The sequence below is a fragment of the Lacerta agilis genome, chromosome 6, assembly GCF_009819535.1.
Source record: "Lacerta agilis isolate rLacAgi1 chromosome 6, rLacAgi1.pri, whole genome shotgun sequence".
NCBI lineage: Eukaryota > Metazoa > Chordata > Lepidosauria > Squamata > Lacertidae > Lacerta > Lacerta agilis.
The window spans coordinates 85447575-85464191 of record NC_046317.1 but is presented as its reverse complement, the minus strand read 5'-3'; the positions used below and the strand labels follow the sequence as shown (position 1 = coordinate 85464191).

Here is a 16617-nt window from a genome sequence, read left to right as displayed (position 1 = left end):
TGTAATCTGGTGAACAGGGTTTGCCTCTCCGCTCCTCCACATGCAGCTGCTGGGTGACCTTGGGCTAGTCACACTTCTTTGAAGTCTCTCAGCCCCACTCACCTCACAGAGTGTTTGTTGTGGGGGAGAAGGGGAAAGGAGAATGTTAGCCGCTTTGAGACTCCTTTGGGTAGTGATAAAGCGGGATATCAAATCCAAACTCCTCCTCCTCCTCCTCCTCCTCCTCCTCCTCCTCCTTCACATGATACAACTTCAAAAAGGCAGACTTAAGCTAAAACACTATGATGAAATATACAGACAAATATTAAGAATGCACTTCTGTATTCTACCTATGGGTCAGATGACATTTAGAAATAAGTGCTATTTAGATGAATCAGCCAGAAAGGTTTCGAAGTAAAGTCCTCTTCAGGGGTCAAGCTTTTGTCATCCATAGGCTTCAGCATAAAAAAATTCATTAACCCAAGTAGATGTAAAACTTGTCCAAATGGAAGAGATTTAAACATGCTTTGGTTTCTAATTCCACTGCAAACATCCAAATAAAGATGCTAATTCTTTTCAAACATTTTTTGAAAATCTCTTGCAATGTGTATGGATCATGGTTGTATAACTTATAATTGGATGTTTTACCTTAACTCTTTTTGAAAGTGCACTAAGGCAGGAATTCCTTGTCTCTCCAGAAAGTTTAGCCCAGGGTGGCACAGAACCTCCACCCTCTGTGTTGTTGATATGACCATACAGCCAAAGCGTTGGCTCAGATGACTGTTCCAGAAAGGAGCTGTTAACTATGAAGTTTTTTGTCAGCTGTTTTGCAGGGTGCATTTTGGCAAGCTCCTCCCCTCCCCCTCCCTACTCTCAGACTTTGCCATGTGCTCATGATAATGAATGGAATTTCCCTTTATTGATAAGAACTGTCTGGCTTTGTAAGTAAGGCCTATTGTCAGTAATAGCCCATTGTAGGAACCCATGTGTAGCATTATGGCCACCCCTGAATTTGTGGTGTTGAATAAATTTTGCCCCCAAAGTATTGCTGTGAGGTTTTAAAGACTACAAATAGCAGTTTCTATTGGGCTCCCTTTATTGATAAACTAAGTACAGGCAACCACTGTTTTGTGCAAAGGGTTATGCTCCGGGTCATCATGCTTGTTGGTGGAGTATGCATAAACCTGCCTTGTATCATGCTCTATTTCCAGGTCCAAAAACAGCCCGCGTGTGCATGGTTGCATGTTCTATGAATGCACAAAACAGGGGTTGCCTGTAATGGCTCAGTTACTAGATTCTAGTACTGTACCTGGCCTGTTGACACTTTTCTGGAGCTCAGTAGCACCCCAAATTCTGTCGCCTGAGGCACGCTCCCCCACTCTCCCTAATGGCAGGGCCAGTCCTGAAACAGAACTCAATTGCAATCTAGAAACTCAAGAATCTTCGGACATTTCTGCCTAACTATGGAGTGAATAAACTTCATTGTTTAAAGCCACAGGCCACCACAATACAAGTGCAACAAACAAACATTTTGACACATTCACCAAATCTCTATATAAAAAAGAAACAGAACAATAACACTAACGCTCCCCCAGTGTAAATCATGCACTGCCCCTCTACAGTAAGCTGTCTAGGTATTCAAAATAACTATTGCCTAACTATTGTTTCAAAAAAAATTCATGGCCTTGTTATTTTAAGAGTTCAGGATAAGTTACCCAGTGAGTTTTTCAGGGTCTTTATAGTCTGGGCACTGAAAAGGCCCCATCTATTGAGCAAGGCTCAAAGGATTGCATGTTCCTTCCTACAAACAGTGGTTTTATTTTTCTCCCAGCCATCTTCTAACATACGACTCTAGTGGTCTCCAGCCAATATTGAATCAGTAAAAAAATAAAATGAAAATGAAAATAAAGAGAGTTCTTGTCTGAGTTTGGCACCTCTCCCTACCCTGAAAGAATAAATAAAAAAAAAGTATTGATTTGATTCCCCCTTGTGTTCTAGCAATACTTGGATGTGTCTCATAGCAATATTATATAATGAAGAAGCTGCACCACCCAAAAAGATTTCTTGACAGAGAGAGACCACACTTTACCTGCAGTTTGAAAGGCATTTGGGGGGTGGGGGGTGGGTGTGGAACGACTTCAGGGATTCCCTGCTGAACTTGGCAGGGATTCCACTAATGACTTCAGCGAAACTCGGATGCTACTGTCCATGCATTCCCCCCCCTCCACGGGTGTGTCTGATTGCAATGTGAAAACGGACATTCTTTTGCGCTGTATTCATGCAGATGTGGCAGGGGTAATACATGGATAAATCAGCGCTGTGGGTGGACAAATGAAGACATGGAAATGGGGCCGCGAGAAAGAGTGCCATCACCCAGCACGAAGATGGATTCAGCCAGTTTTGATTTCTCTGCATCCCAGTCCCCTTGCAACGCTGCCTACCCCACCTACTGCTGATTTCAAGCAGCCTTCCTGCAGGGCAGCATATCTCTCTTGGTGCCATCCTTTCTGTTAGGGAAGTTAGAGAAATTTTGGCAGGGGCTGTGTGTTTACTTGAAAAAGATGTGTGGCTTATGCATACAGCTGTACAGTGGTAACTCGGTTTAAGAACAGCCCTGTTTACGAACTATTCGGTATACAAACTCGGAAGTAGTGTTCTGGTTGGCACTAGGTTACCAAAATAAATATAAAAAATAAATAAAAATGCAGAGAAACTAATAAAGCAGATTCAAAATGATAGTAACATTATAAGCTCATTGATCAGTGTGATGCAGCAGCTAAAAAAGCCAATGCAATTCTGGGCTGCATCAATAGGAGTATAGCATCTAGATCAAGGGAAGTAATAGTACCACTATATTCTGCTCTGGTCAGACCTCACCTGGAATACTGTGTCCAGTTCTGGGCACCACAGTTCAAGAAGGATACTGACAAGCTGGAACGTGTCCAGAGGAGGGCAACCAAAATGGTCAAAGGCCTGGAAACGATGCCTTATGAGGAACGGCTTAGGGAGCTGGGTATGTTTAGCCTGGAGAAGAGAAGGTTAAGGGGTGATCTGATAGCCATGTTGAAATATATAAAAGGATGTCATATAGAGGAGGGTGAAAGGTTGTTTTCTGCTGCTCCAGAGAAGCGGACACGGGGCAATGGATTCAAACTACAAGAAAGAAGATTCCACCTGAACTTTAGGAAGAACTTCCTGACAGTAAGAGCTGTTCGACAGTGGAATTTGCTGCCAAGGAGTGTGGTGGAGTCTCCTTCTTTGGAGGTCTTTAAGCAGAGGCTTGACAGCCATCTGTCAGGAATGCTTTGATGGTGTTTCCTGCTTGGCAGGGGGTTGGACTGGATGGCCCTTGTGGTCTCTTCCAACTCTATGATTCTATGATACTGGAATCATTTGGGTAAAGACAAAATTCATTTGTCAGAATTTGAGCAAGGATGATGCTTGCAGCACAAAAGCAAATTGCTTTTAAACTGGGTGTGTGCTGTGCTGGCCCTTCAGCCTTCTGAAGCATTTTCATTGCTTCACAGAATGTTCCTGAGTCTCATTTCACGTCAATGAGAAGGGCAATAGTAACAGTAAAGAAGTGCATTCCTGGTTTAGCCCACCACCGTGTATATATTTAATCAATGAAATATGTAAACACTGAAGTAAGCACATTGATGTGTCATTCATTACTCAGAGCACTTGATATATGAGGTGCTGCGGAGCTTCAGTAACGGACAGGCATGCTAGACGTTTTGGCTTATCTCCACCAGCAAAGTAAACTGTTTCTGGGTGTCAGGAAATTGTCCCCGGCTCAGCGCAGGGTGGTGGAAGGGCTCTCAGGATACTACAGATAGCCCCGGCCCCACCTGACCAGTCGCACCTCCTCTTGCAGCGGAGGAAGTAGCGATGTCTCCAGCGGGGAGGAGCAAGCAGTTTCGGGTCTGGAGAGCAGAGGTCTGGGGATGTTGGAGAGACCCTGCACTCCCCTTGATCAGCGTGTGAAGAAGGAGACACGCCATTTCTGGTGCCCCAAGTGCACAGAGGGGTGAAACGCAAGGAGGGGAGGTGGAGATTTGGTATACCGAAACTCTTATGTTGGGGTCAAAGCCAGAAGGGGCCACTCCCGGATTCTGCGAGTGACTGATACAGACATGAACTTGTAGCTCTGCACTGTAAATAGCATGCACAATAAACGTGTTAAAAGACGGTTTGGAGTCTTGCCTGGCTACTCGCGAGCAACCACCCAACGGACCTTACAGCGGGTTTCTAGACTTGTAGGCATGTTCTCTGTGCTAAAGACACCAGTCCTTGGATCGAAAGGTAGGAAAGGTATCAAGACTGGTTATAGGTATGTCAGTAAAAGTGTTTGGATTGGTTTGCTGTTGTTGTTTAGTCGTTTAGTCGTGTCCGACTCTTCGTGACTCCATAGACCAGAGCACGCCAGGCACTCCTGTCTTCCATTGCCTCCCGCACTTCGGTGAGACTCATGTTGGTAGCTTCGAGAACACTGTCCAGCCATCTCGTCCTATGTCGTCCCCTTCTTGTGCCCTCAATCTTTCCTAACATCAGGGTCTTTTCCAGGGAGTCTTCTCTTCTCATGAGGTGGCCAAAGTATTGGAGCCTCAGCTTCAGGATCTGTCATTCCAGTGAGCACACAGGGCTGATTTCCTTCAGAATGGATAGGTTTGATCTTCTTGCAGTCCATGGGACTCTTAAGAGTCTCCTCCAGCACCATAATTCAAAAGCATCAATTCTTTGGCGATCAGCCTTCTTTATGGATCACTTCATGGATCACTGCCTTGTCATGGCAAAGGGGCTTGAATAACTCAATAGAAGCTATGAGCTATGCCGTGCAGGGCCACCCAAGATGTAGTGGAGAGTTTGGATTAAATGTGATCCACCTGGAGCAGGAACCGGCAAGCCACTCCAGTATCCTTGCCAAGAAAACTCCATGGACAATAACAACAGGCTTATAGAAGTATTTGGACTGGTTATGGTACATCAAAAGGGGTGGTTATAGGTGCATCAGGCTGTTTGTCAGCATAGGCCAGTCTTGTGGACTTTCAGCATAATGATACAGTGGTGCCCCACTAGACGAAAATAATTCGTCCTGCGAAAATTTTCGTCCAGCGGGTTTTTCGTCTAGCGAAGCGGCAATGCAAGCCGCGCTTTCGCTAGACGAAAAAAAAAGAGGCAGCCCCATAGACTTTTTCGTCTTGCGGGGCTGCCTTCCGCTAGACGAATGCCTTCGTCTAGCGAGTTTTTCGTCTAGCGAGGCATTCGTCTAGTGGGGCACCACTGTATAGGATGGGTGGCTCACCTTTCCCCCCCAATCAAATCAACCTTACCCATTGGTTGAAGTGGGAATCAAAGGCCATTGGAGGGGTACATGGGCCCGCCGTGAATCATGCTGGGTGGGTGTAAAGCCCAGGAGACCACAGAGGGCAGCCCCTGCAATTTCATCCCTAGATAGATGTGGGAAGAGACTATGAGGCTGATGTAGATCATGGGGCATGGGCTGCTGAGGAGGCAGCAGACCTAGTCTCTAAGGAGCACATTGCAGCAGTGGACAATGGGATTCTGCCACCTGAAGTGGCCGTCTTGTCTTGTGCCATGGGTAGTTTAGCCCTCTGCATATACTTACCGTATTTTTTGCTCCATAAGACGCACTTTTTTCCTCCTAAAAAGTAAGGGGGAATTCCTGTGCGTCTTATGGAGCGAATGGTGGTCCCTGGAGCTGAATTGCCCAGGGGCCAAAAGCAGATTGTGCTTTTTATTTTACAAAGAGAAAAGGGAGTGTTGAAAGGACCCCGCTCAGCAGCTGATCAGCAAGAGATCGGGAGAGAGATAAGAGTCCCGCTCCCTTTCAGCCCCGCCCTCCTTTGTTGAATGTGCTGCAGAGGGAGGTTGTTTGTTTCCCCAGGACATGTGACTGGCTGATTAGATTATCTGTCTGGAAACAGTAGAAATGGCTCCCTTTCCTTAAGATTTTTTCAGAAATGTGAGTTAAACCCCATAAAAATGGGGCTTTTCCTCTTTGCTTTTCCCCCTTTGCAAAAGGAGCTTTGCTTTTCCCCCTTTGCAAAAAAAAGCTGCAAAACCTTTAGCTGATCCTCAAAAAAAACACCAAAAAAACCCAAAACACCAGGGCTTTTCCCTTTGCAAAAAAGCTGCAAAACCTTTAGCTGATCCTCAAAAAAGCCAGGGCTTTTCTCTTTGCAAAAAAGCTGCAAAAAACAAAAAATCCTCAAAAAACAAAAAACAAAAAAAAACAGGGCTTTTAGAGGAGGAAAACCAGAAAAATGTTTTTTTTCTTGTTTCCTCCTCTAAAAATGAGGTGCGCCCTATGGTCCGGTGCGTCCTATGGAGCGAAAAATACGGTACTATCGTTTGTCCTGTCCAAATTTGGAAGTGAGGCAGGAATCATTAGTCCTTATCCTGGGCAGAATTCTACTCCGGTTTGCTAGCAGATTTGTGGATTTCCTGGCTCTTGCTTGTTGTTGTTGTTGTTGTTGTTCAGTCGTTCAGTCGTGTCCGACTCTTCGTGACCCCATGGACCAGAGCACGCCAGGCACGCCTATCCTTCACTGCCTCTCGCAGTTTGGCCAAACTCATGTTAGTAGCTTCAAGAACACTGTCCAACCATCTCATCTTCTGTCGTCCCCTTCTCCTTGTGCCCTCCATCTTTCCCAGCATCAGGGTCTTTTCCAGGGAGTCTTCTCTTCTCATAAGGTGGCCAAAGTACTGGAGCCTCAACTTCAGGATCTGTCCTTCTAGTGAGTACTCAGGGCTGATTTCTTTGAGAATGGATAGGTTTGATCTTCTTGCAGTCCATGGGACTCTCAAGAGTCTCCTCCAGCACCATAATTCAAAAGCATCAATTCTACGGCGATCAGCCTTCTTTATGGTCCAGCTCTCACTTCCGTACATTACTACTGGGAAAACCATAGCTTTAACTATACGGACCTTTGTCGGCAAGGTGATGTCTTTGCTTTTTAAGATGCTGTCTAGGTTTGTCATTGCTTTTCTCCCAAGAAGCAGGCGTCTTCTAATTTCGTGACTGCTGTCACCATCTGCAGTGATCATGGAACCCAAGAAAGTGAAATCTCTCACTGCCTCCATTTCTTCCCCTTCTATTTGCCAGGAGGTGATGGGACCAGTGGCCATGATCTTAGTTTTTTTGATGTTGAGCTTCAGACCATATTTTGCGCTCTCCTCTTTCACCCTCATTAAAAGGTTCTTTAATTCTTCCTCACTTTCTGCCATTAAGGTAGTATCATCAGCATATCTGAGGTTGTTGATATTTTTTTCGGCAATCTTAATTCCGGTTGGGGATTCATCCAGTCCAGCCTTTCGCATGATGAATTCTGCATATAAGTTAAATAAGCAGGGAGACAATATACAGCCTTGTCGTACTCCTTTCCCAATTTTGAACCAATCAGTTGTTCCATATCCAGTTCTAACTGTAGCTTCTTGTCCCACATAGAGATTTCTCAGGAGGCAAATAAGGTGATCCGGCACTCCCATTTCTTTAAGAACTTGCCATAGTTTGCTGTGGTCAACACAGTCAAATGCTTTTGCATAATCAATGAAGCAGAAGTAGATGTTTTTCTGGAACTCTCTGGCTCTCTCCATAATCCAGCGCATGTTTGCAATTTGGTCTCTGGTTCCTCTGCCCCTTCGAAATCCAGCTTGCACTTCTGGGAGTTCTCGGTCCACATACTGCTTAAGCCTGCCTTGTAGAATTTTAAGCATAACCTTGCTAGCGTGTGAAATGAGCGCAATTGTGCGGTAGTTGGAGCATTCTTTGGCACTGCCCTTCTTTGGGATTGGGATGTAGGCTCTTGCTTACAGAGTTGCAAACTATCTGATGTTGACTGCCAAAACCAGCTACCGTAATTTTCTTTGCACAAACGCTGTGAATTGTCAACATGGCAAGGTGGGATGGGGTTGCTCATGTTGCAGTAAGAGCGAGGTCGGTTGTTAAAGGCCTTTGTACCTTTTTATCGGACTGCTCTTTTGAATGTTGAGTTACAGCTTTCGTTCAGCAGCAAATGGATGTGCATCATGCAATGCAGTTCCCAAGGGCCCTTTCCAAATCTTCAGAGCAGAGTTTTGCAGAGTGCAATGTCCTCCACTCACCATTCTTTTCCTTATTTCTGAATAGGGAACTTCCAGCTCTTCTTGTTCCATTGCTAATGATGTGAGGCTATTAGCATGACCTTTGCATCCTGCCTGGAAGATTTAGAAGCTTCTGGTTTGTTGCTGCTAGAAACAGAAAGTTATACCTTGGCCAGATCCAGGAAGGCGGTTCATGTAATCTTAATTTCTCTCTCTCATGAAGCTCAAGAGTGCTTCTTTTGTCCCTCTTCTTTGCTCTTAAGGCTCATCATTCCCTTTTATAAACAATTCTTTATGGGTCAGTTCATATTTATGGGAAATTTATAAATTGAGCTGGGCTCCTGCTTGAGGAGCCCACTCACTCTGGCTATATATTTTTCTCAATGAGCTCTCATGCAGAACTTGACTGAGAATATGTGCCGGCTTCAGCTGTTCCTTTATTCTTCTTTATATGGTTCCTGTTTATAATAGGTAAGCATGTTTCTGCAGATCCTCATTAACGTATATGAGTTTGCGAAATTTCTGCAGGTTTTACAATACTGTTGTGTGCAGCTATTGTCTGAATATTGGCCAGTGAAGAAGGTGCAGGGCATTCAGTTAATGCAACATGTCACTGGAAAACTGCTCATACAATGGGGCCTTTCAAAATTTGTGTTTCAGTCTCAGAAGTGATAATCCTTTCCCCACTTTCCTCCCACAACCAAACTGCTGAATCTTAAAACACACACTCGCCCACAATGGCTGCTTTTGGATATTACCCGAAACCCGGGATGTTCATCATGGTGCCCTTAAGATGTTGTGAGCTCCCACCATCACCTACTATTGACCTTGCAGGTTTTAGCTGCATCCTCTGGTCTGCAGTGAGGCAAGGCATGGTGCCAGGCAGTGCTCAGGCTGGATGCAAGGAGAGGTTGAGCAAAGCAAGGCAAGGCGTGAGGCAAGGCTCATCCTGTCCCGTATGACTGCAGGGCTCTCGTGTTGCTTCAGCAACAAACATCAGCTCAGCCCTATACAGTGGCAGCATGCCAGAACCTTGCACTCACTTCACTGTGCCATTTTACCCACCAAACAAAAATGCTGTCTGTTGTGTCAGACACTGATGGGTAATACAGTTTTGTCCCGGCTATTATCCATGCAATTACTCATTTCCCCCTCCAGGCTTGCCTCTCCCTCCTATGGCACATGCACGCACGGTTCTCTTGTTCAAAACAAACGGCTTAAAAATACATGCACTTTATTAAATCTATCAGAAATAGACAGGGAGGTATACAGCCTGCTTTAGATAAACGCCCATGTCTTTCCATTGAAAGCACAAATCACAGTTGTTAGTGCACGTTGCACTTGAAGGGGCTTTTTCAGTTAAATAGGCAAACTTCAGTGGTCTCCCACTGTGATGGAGCAGCGGGGGCCTCTGATCTTACTTCTGCAATGGGCCACCAAGTCTGAGAATGGCAGTGCCATGTCCTTGGGCTGGAGGTATACTGGCTGCACAGGCTCATCTGGTGGAAGTGCTTCTGTGGCTGGCCCTGTGTGCCCTTCTACTTGTTCAGAGCTCTCAACTTCATCCCATGAAGAAGGCAAATTGATTCTAGGGTTGTGACAGGTTGATTGGAATGGAGGGCACCATGTTTGCTATCCCTGCGCTAACCATAATTTGGCACAACTAGAATAAGTCTAGGTGAGCCTTGGACTCACATGTTCCAAGCTTGTGTTTCCAGTTTTCATTTGTTGTTGTTTAGTCGTTTAGTCGTGTCTGACTCTTCGTGACCCCATGGACCAGAGCACGCCAGGCACCCCTGTCTTCCACTGCCTCCCACAGTTCGGTCAAACTCATGTTAGTAGCTTTGAGAACACTGTCCAACCATCTCGTCCTCTGTGTTCCCCTTCTCCTTGTGCCCTCCATCTTTCCCAACATCAGGGTCTTTTCCAGGGAGTCTTCTCTTCTCATGAGGTGGCCAAAGTATTGGAGCCTCAGCTTCAGGCTCTGTCCTTCCAGTGAGCACTCAGGGCTGATTTCCTTGAGAATGGATAGGTTTGATCTTCTTGCAGTCCATGGGACTCTCAAGAGTCTTATCCAGCACCATAATTCAAATGCATCAATTCTTCGGCGATCAGCCTTCTTTATGGTCCAGCTCTCACTTCCGTACATTACTACTGGGAAAACCATAGCTTTAACTATACGGACCTTTGTCGGCAAGTGATGTCTCTGCTTTTTAAGATGCTGTCTAGGTTTGTCATCGCTTTTCTCCCAAGAAGCAGGCATCTGTCACCATCTGCAGTGATCACAGAGCCCAGTTTTCATTAGCCACAGTTTATTGTGTCCTCTGAACAAGAAACCCCTGTTAATGTTTATTATGGTGTGCTTCAAAATGTCTTGTGAATTTAGACAACACGACAAGACTTGATAAGTCAGAAATCGGAAGCTAAAGCTTCTCCCCATGGTTGCACCAGAGGAGGAGGGTGTAGCATGAGAGTCTAACAATAACAACAATTTTATTACTTGTACCCCACCTATCTGTCTGGGTTGCCCCAGTCACTCTGAAGCTTAACTAGGCTTGTTCTTGTCACTGTAAACTGTGGTTTAGTGTGATGTCTGAGCATGGCCAATCAGAATACCAATGATTCAGTATTCTGATAACCAGAGAGAAATATACAAGATACAGAATCTTTACTAATTACATTTGTTCAGTCATGGTGGAAACTTAAAAGCTGATGATGTCAGGCAGATTACCTTCCTCCACACCTGGTGCGAGTGCGACGAAGTTGATGTTGGATGGTAATCAATTTAATAGTCCCATTTGCACCAGGATTACTTTCCTCTATCTACTTGTGTGCTATCACCAATTGTGCTTCAGGGCTGTGAGGGAACCCCCAGAACAGATTTAGGGGGCATGTGAAAGGAGGGGAGAGCATTCTGATGTGAAATCCCTTGGGCTGATGGAACTGTAGCCTTGTTGAGTACAACTCATTGCCAGCTGCTACATATGACGGTTGGGGGACCGTCTTAGACAGGGGTCAGCAAACTTTTTCAGCAGGGTGCTGGTCCACTGTCCCTCAGACCTTGCGAAGGGCCGGACTATATTTTGGAAGGAAAAAAATGAACGAATTCCTATGCCCCACAAATAACCCAGAGATGCATTTTAAATAAAAGCACACATTCTACTCATGTAAAAACACCAGGCAGACCCCACAAATAACCCAGAGATGCATTTTAAATAAATGGACACATTTTACTCATGTAAAAACAAGCTGATTCCTGAACCATCCGTGGGCTGGATTCAGAAAGCGATTGGGCCAGATCCAGCCCCCGGGCCTTAGTTTGCCTACCCATGGTCTTAGATCTTGTACTTCTGCTCTTACCCCTACTGTCGTGACTATTGGCTCTGCATGCAAACCCAGGTACTCAGTGGAAATACATGGGTGTGTACCTGAAACAGGCTGTATACCACAGCTCCCTGTCTATTTGTTACAGCTTTTATAAAATGCATCTATTTTTAAGCCCTGAGTTTTGAATGAGCGAACTGTACGGGCGTGTGCCATAGGAGGGTGAGGCATGCCTGGAGGGGGAAATGAGTAATTGCGCAGATACAAGCTGGAGCAGAACTGTATTATCCATCAGCCTGACACAACAGAGCACATTTTTTGTTGGGTGGGTATAATGGCACAGTGGAGTGCAAGTTTATGGCATGATGTCACCTTGCCTAATAAATCGGCACCGTGGCCCAGGCAGGACAAGATTCTAAGTCTTGCCTGGCGCCTCTAGAGCTGCCTGTTTTAAGTCAGAGCAAACCTCAGCTAACAAAATCACAGGGAAGGCTTAATCCGCAAGGAATTTCTCCTGCAGATTTCCCATTGAAATGAATGGCATTTGTGCAGCAATGTACTGCTCCAACCACTGCTCCCACCCACCCTTTGGGCAGCTGCCACTCATTTCCATGGGACTTGTCCAGGAGATATTCTTGGTGGGCTGTGCCCATTAACGGTCACACGCTGTTAAACTGAAGTGTAGTGATACAATAGGGTTGTTGTTATTTTTTAAAGAAGTGAAGTGGAAGTTTTTGTGAAGAGGCAGTAAGAGAGGAACACAGTTTTCTAGAGATAGTCCCAATCCCATTCATTAGTAGCATGCAAATTACTGTATAAAGGTGTAGATGTGCTCTTAAAATTGTTACTGATGAAAAATGAATTACACAGAAATCCTAGTATTTCCGTTATGGCATGCTTCCTCATAGTTGTCAGATAGGAGGCCAGTGCATTTTGCTTTTTGTGGCAAAGTATTTGGATCCTGCCCCTTCCCACTCCTTGGCAATGTGCACCACATCAGAACTTACTGGTGCATTGTGAGATGCATTAAATCAGGGGTCAGCAAACCTTTTCAGCAGGGGGCCGGTCCACTGTCCCTCAGACCTTGTGGGGGGGCTGGACTATATATTTTTTTTGGGGGGGAATGAACAAATTCCTATGCCCCACAAATAACCCATAGATGCATTTTAAATAAAAGCACACATTCTACTCATGTAAAAACACCAGGCAGGACCCACAAATAACCCAGAGACGCATTTTAAATAAAAGGGCACATTCTATTCATGTAAAAACACGCTGATTCCCGGACCGTGCACAGGCCAGATTGAGAAGGCGATTGGGCCGGATCCGGCCCCTGGGCCTTAGTTTGCCTACCCATGCATTAAATAAATAGCCTCACACATCCACTGGGGGCTCTGTTCTGTAGTAATGCTTGTAAACGTAGTATTGCGTGGAGAAGCTGTGATTACTGTTCAAAATATTTAATTTCTGTGATGCCACTTGCATAGTAAAGATGTAAGGCCAACGATACTGCTTAGGTTCATTATTATAATAAAAAATCGACATGTTCGGGGCCATTCACTAACCTACTCCAAGAGTAATAAGCATGCTCTGTCTTCACTCGCCAGGTTACAGTGTGACTGTCAGCACAACACCTGTGGAGCGTCATGTGATCATTGCTGCCCAGGCTTCAACCAGATGCCATGGAAACCAGCCACAACCGACAGCGCCAATGAATGTGAATGTAAGTTTTATCTTCCTATATACATAGAAATGTAAGACTGTCATCAGGCAGCCTCCGTGGGAGGATTTGTATTTCCTCATCACAATGCTGGATTTGCATGAAGTCAGGGTGGCCCAGGGGAGCAGAAGAGAAGGCAGCTTGCACAACACCAGTGGGTGATTTAGAAGTTTTGAGTAAAGAAGGGATGGAGAGAGCTGAGAGGAAAATGGTGGTTTTAAACAACAGAGATTGGAGTAAGTAACCTTCATTCAGTGGAATATGTGAGTGGGAAAGGTTGAGTACAGCATGAAGGGAGAGAGACTAAAATGAAAAAGTGGCTTGTTTTAAACTGCCATTTACCTCTCTCTGTCTCTCTGCCACTGCTTTACTCAAACTTCTGCTGTTGTTTAACTGCAACAGGAAGGAAGGAATGCTGAAGGGGGGGTGTTTGTTTTAAACTTTTCCCTCATGTGAGAGAGATAAAGGATGTGGAGCCCTCAAATATTCCATAGTACCTTCCCACAATCATGTATTTCACTCCTGGTGCCATGTGCTTGCTCCGCCCCTGGCTGCAGGGCGCACGCGCCACCCCGGGCACCCGAGCGGCTAGCTACGCCGCTGGGAAGCTCTAGGGGGTATGGGAGGAGGGGATTTGGCGGGTGACATAAGCACAGGTACAGCCCCTAACATAATTTTTTAAAATAAAACAACCCTGAACTGGTTCATTCAGCTGTTTAATGTTACAGGCAGTTGCAGAACCAGAAATGAACGCACTTGATTTACCTGGCGGTCGGTATTGGCCTGCGTTTCACTCACATGCAGAGAGAACAGAAATCTGACACTCTCATGATTCGTTGGAGTGCAGTGGGGAGGATTCTGAAAACGAGTTTAAGCTTAACCTCTTCTTCTTCACTAGCCTAGCAGTGTGTGTGCTTCGCCCAGCAGATGCAGCTGATTCATTCTGTACTGGAGTATTAAATTAAAACAGTCACAACACAGAGTACTACCCACTATACGATCATGGCCAAAAGAAGAAGAAGCAGAGGAAGCATAGAGTGGGAAGAAGAAGAGGAAGCAGAAAGTGGGAATAGTTTTCACAATGGAACAAAAATAAACAATGGGGTCCCCAAAGCACCTGTCTTGGACCCTGTGCTGCTATTTAAGTTATTCATTATACATTATCTGGAGCTTGGTAAGCAGTGAGGTAGCTGGGTTGATACAAAACTGTTCCAACACTAGGAACTTCCGCAATCTGGTTGAATGGGCAAAAAGCACCATTCAAAACCCAGCAGTGAATTCTGCTACTGCAAAAGGAAGGATATGTAAATCAGAGGCCGAGCCAGTTCTAACTCACCTTTTCTTGTAATCGCAGCCTGCAATTGCAACGGCCATGCCTATGATTGCTATTATGACCCAGAGGTGGATCTTCACAAGGCCAGCACAAATCGCGATGGTCTGCTTTCAGGTGGAGGTGTATGCATTGACTGCCAGGTAAGTCTTGGCTGGAAGTGCTGCAGAACAAAGGGCTTTTATGTCTCTTGGGTTGCTGTTGGCATTGCCAGTGAAACTACTGCACTGGCAGTGAGAAAGCTGAGAGCTATTAAGAGGAAATGTGAGCTCTTAACGTTATCAGATTATATCCTAGAGGAAAATAACTGGGAAGGATCTGAAAAGAATATAATAAAGATGCTTACGGAGGCAGGATCCTTTAGGGATGGCCCATTGGTCCTGACATGTAATGCAGATTATAGCATATCTCAAGGGTCAAGAGCTGCTTCACTCCTTATGTAGTTAGCGAGTGAACTCTCACCTCCCAAATGTACTGTTAGAGGACCCTGTAATGTGCAAGGGCCATGTTAACATAGGCTACCTTTGAATTGGGTCACTGGCCATATGAACTGCAATCACCATCTGAGGCCCATCTTCATGCACCTCTTCCATGAAAGATCTGGGGGGTGGCAAGATGAGAACAGGCCTTTTCTGTGGTGGCTCCCCATTTGTGCAATGCTTTCCCTTGGGAGGCTCACTTGGCTCCTTCATTACATATCTTTAGGTGCTAATCTTCTCTGCATCATTCCAATTTTTAGTATATGTGCAGCCGAAGGCAAAAACATTTGTCTTCAGTCAGGCCTTTGGCTGCTTAACATTCTATGTTCTTTTAAATGTGTTTGTGGGAGAGGAGTTATTAGTTCGTTTTTGCTTTATTGTGTGTTTTGTGTTCTCGTTTTGCATTTTTAATGTTGTGAACCACCCTGTGATCTTTGGATGAAGGGCGGCACACAAATTTAATTCATCATCATCACTGAAAATCCCTGACTTATTATTTTTCAGCATCACACAGCGGGTGTCAATTGCGAGAGGTGCAGCCCAGGATACTATAAATCCCCAGACCATCAAATAGATTCACCATACATTTGCTATCGTGAGTATGCTGTCTCATGTACATCATAGATACAGTCCAGTATCCAAAAGTGACATGTACGATGTTGTGTGCACGAGTACCTTTGCCAACCCCCCCCCGAAATGTTGGGGGCTCTGCAGAGCAGAACCCCATAAAGTGCTGTTGAGAGAGAAAAAATGCTGTTGAGGGAGGGAAAAACTGACTTTCCGCTACATCTTGTGTGCTCTGAAGCAGTTCTCTAAATCTCCATGCCGTAAGCTTCAGTTACACAATGCCAAGGTAACAAGCTCTTCTGATGTTCTTACCTTGCCCATAGTTTCTGGATTGTATTCTTAATTGCTGGGGTTGATTATTTCATGCCAAATAGTGGTGGTGATGGGATTCAGGATTCTTCCATAAGCTGTATTGAGAAGCATCTGCTGATATTGTGGTTTGACCAGCGTGTGTTTCAGGCAATGCAGGAGAACGGGCAAGAAATATTTGTGGTTTAGGAAGGGTCAGGATATCATACTCCAGATGGGCAGGGTATAAATAAATAAATTATTATTATTATTATTATTATTATTATTATTATTATTATTATTATTATTATTATTATTATACACCTTAGCCCATAGTAAATGTGGGTCACCCCATCGAAGAGCAGCCCCAATAACCATACCGTGGACCAATGTGTACTCTCTGCCTCTGGTTTGAACTGGCAGAGGGGAGTTCATTGTAATTTCTTCCCTCCTAGGTTGCAATTGCGACTCAGACTTCACAGATGGCACCTGTGAGGACCTCACTGGCCGCTGTTACTGCAAGCCGAATTACACAGGGGAGCACTGCGACTCGTGTGCAGATGGCTACATGGAGTTCCCGCACTGTTATCGTACGTATTGCTCTCACAGCCCACGAGGCCTTTCAGAATAAGCTAAGCACTGTGAGTTCCCAGAGGCCAACATTTTGGTCCTTGCCATGTTTGTGATGGAGCCTGCACAGCAGCTTTGGCCTCTAGCTTTTACAGTGTCTTGCTAAACCTTTTCATGGGATTGCTAGTGGTGGTGGTGGTGGTGGTGTGTGTGTGTGTGTGTGTGTGTGTGTGAGAGAGAGAGAGAGAGCGAGA

The 16617-nt window shown here is 45.2% G+C and overlaps 1 protein-coding gene across 1 annotated transcript in view; it reads left to right on the top strand.

Moving 5' to 3' along the window:
• LAMA5 (laminin subunit alpha 5) overlaps positions 1-16617 on the top strand; it is a 184307-nt gene that overhangs the window by 82972 nt on the left and 84718 nt on the right. Inside the window, exons 7-10 of the mRNA XM_033153989.1 lie at positions 13017-13132; positions 14484-14602; positions 15443-15533; positions 16249-16383. Coding sequence (XP_033009880.1) covers positions 13017-13132; positions 14484-14602; positions 15443-15533; positions 16249-16383 — 461 coding nt within the window. The remainder of the gene's footprint in view (positions 1-13016; positions 13133-14483; positions 14603-15442; positions 15534-16248; positions 16384-16617) is intronic.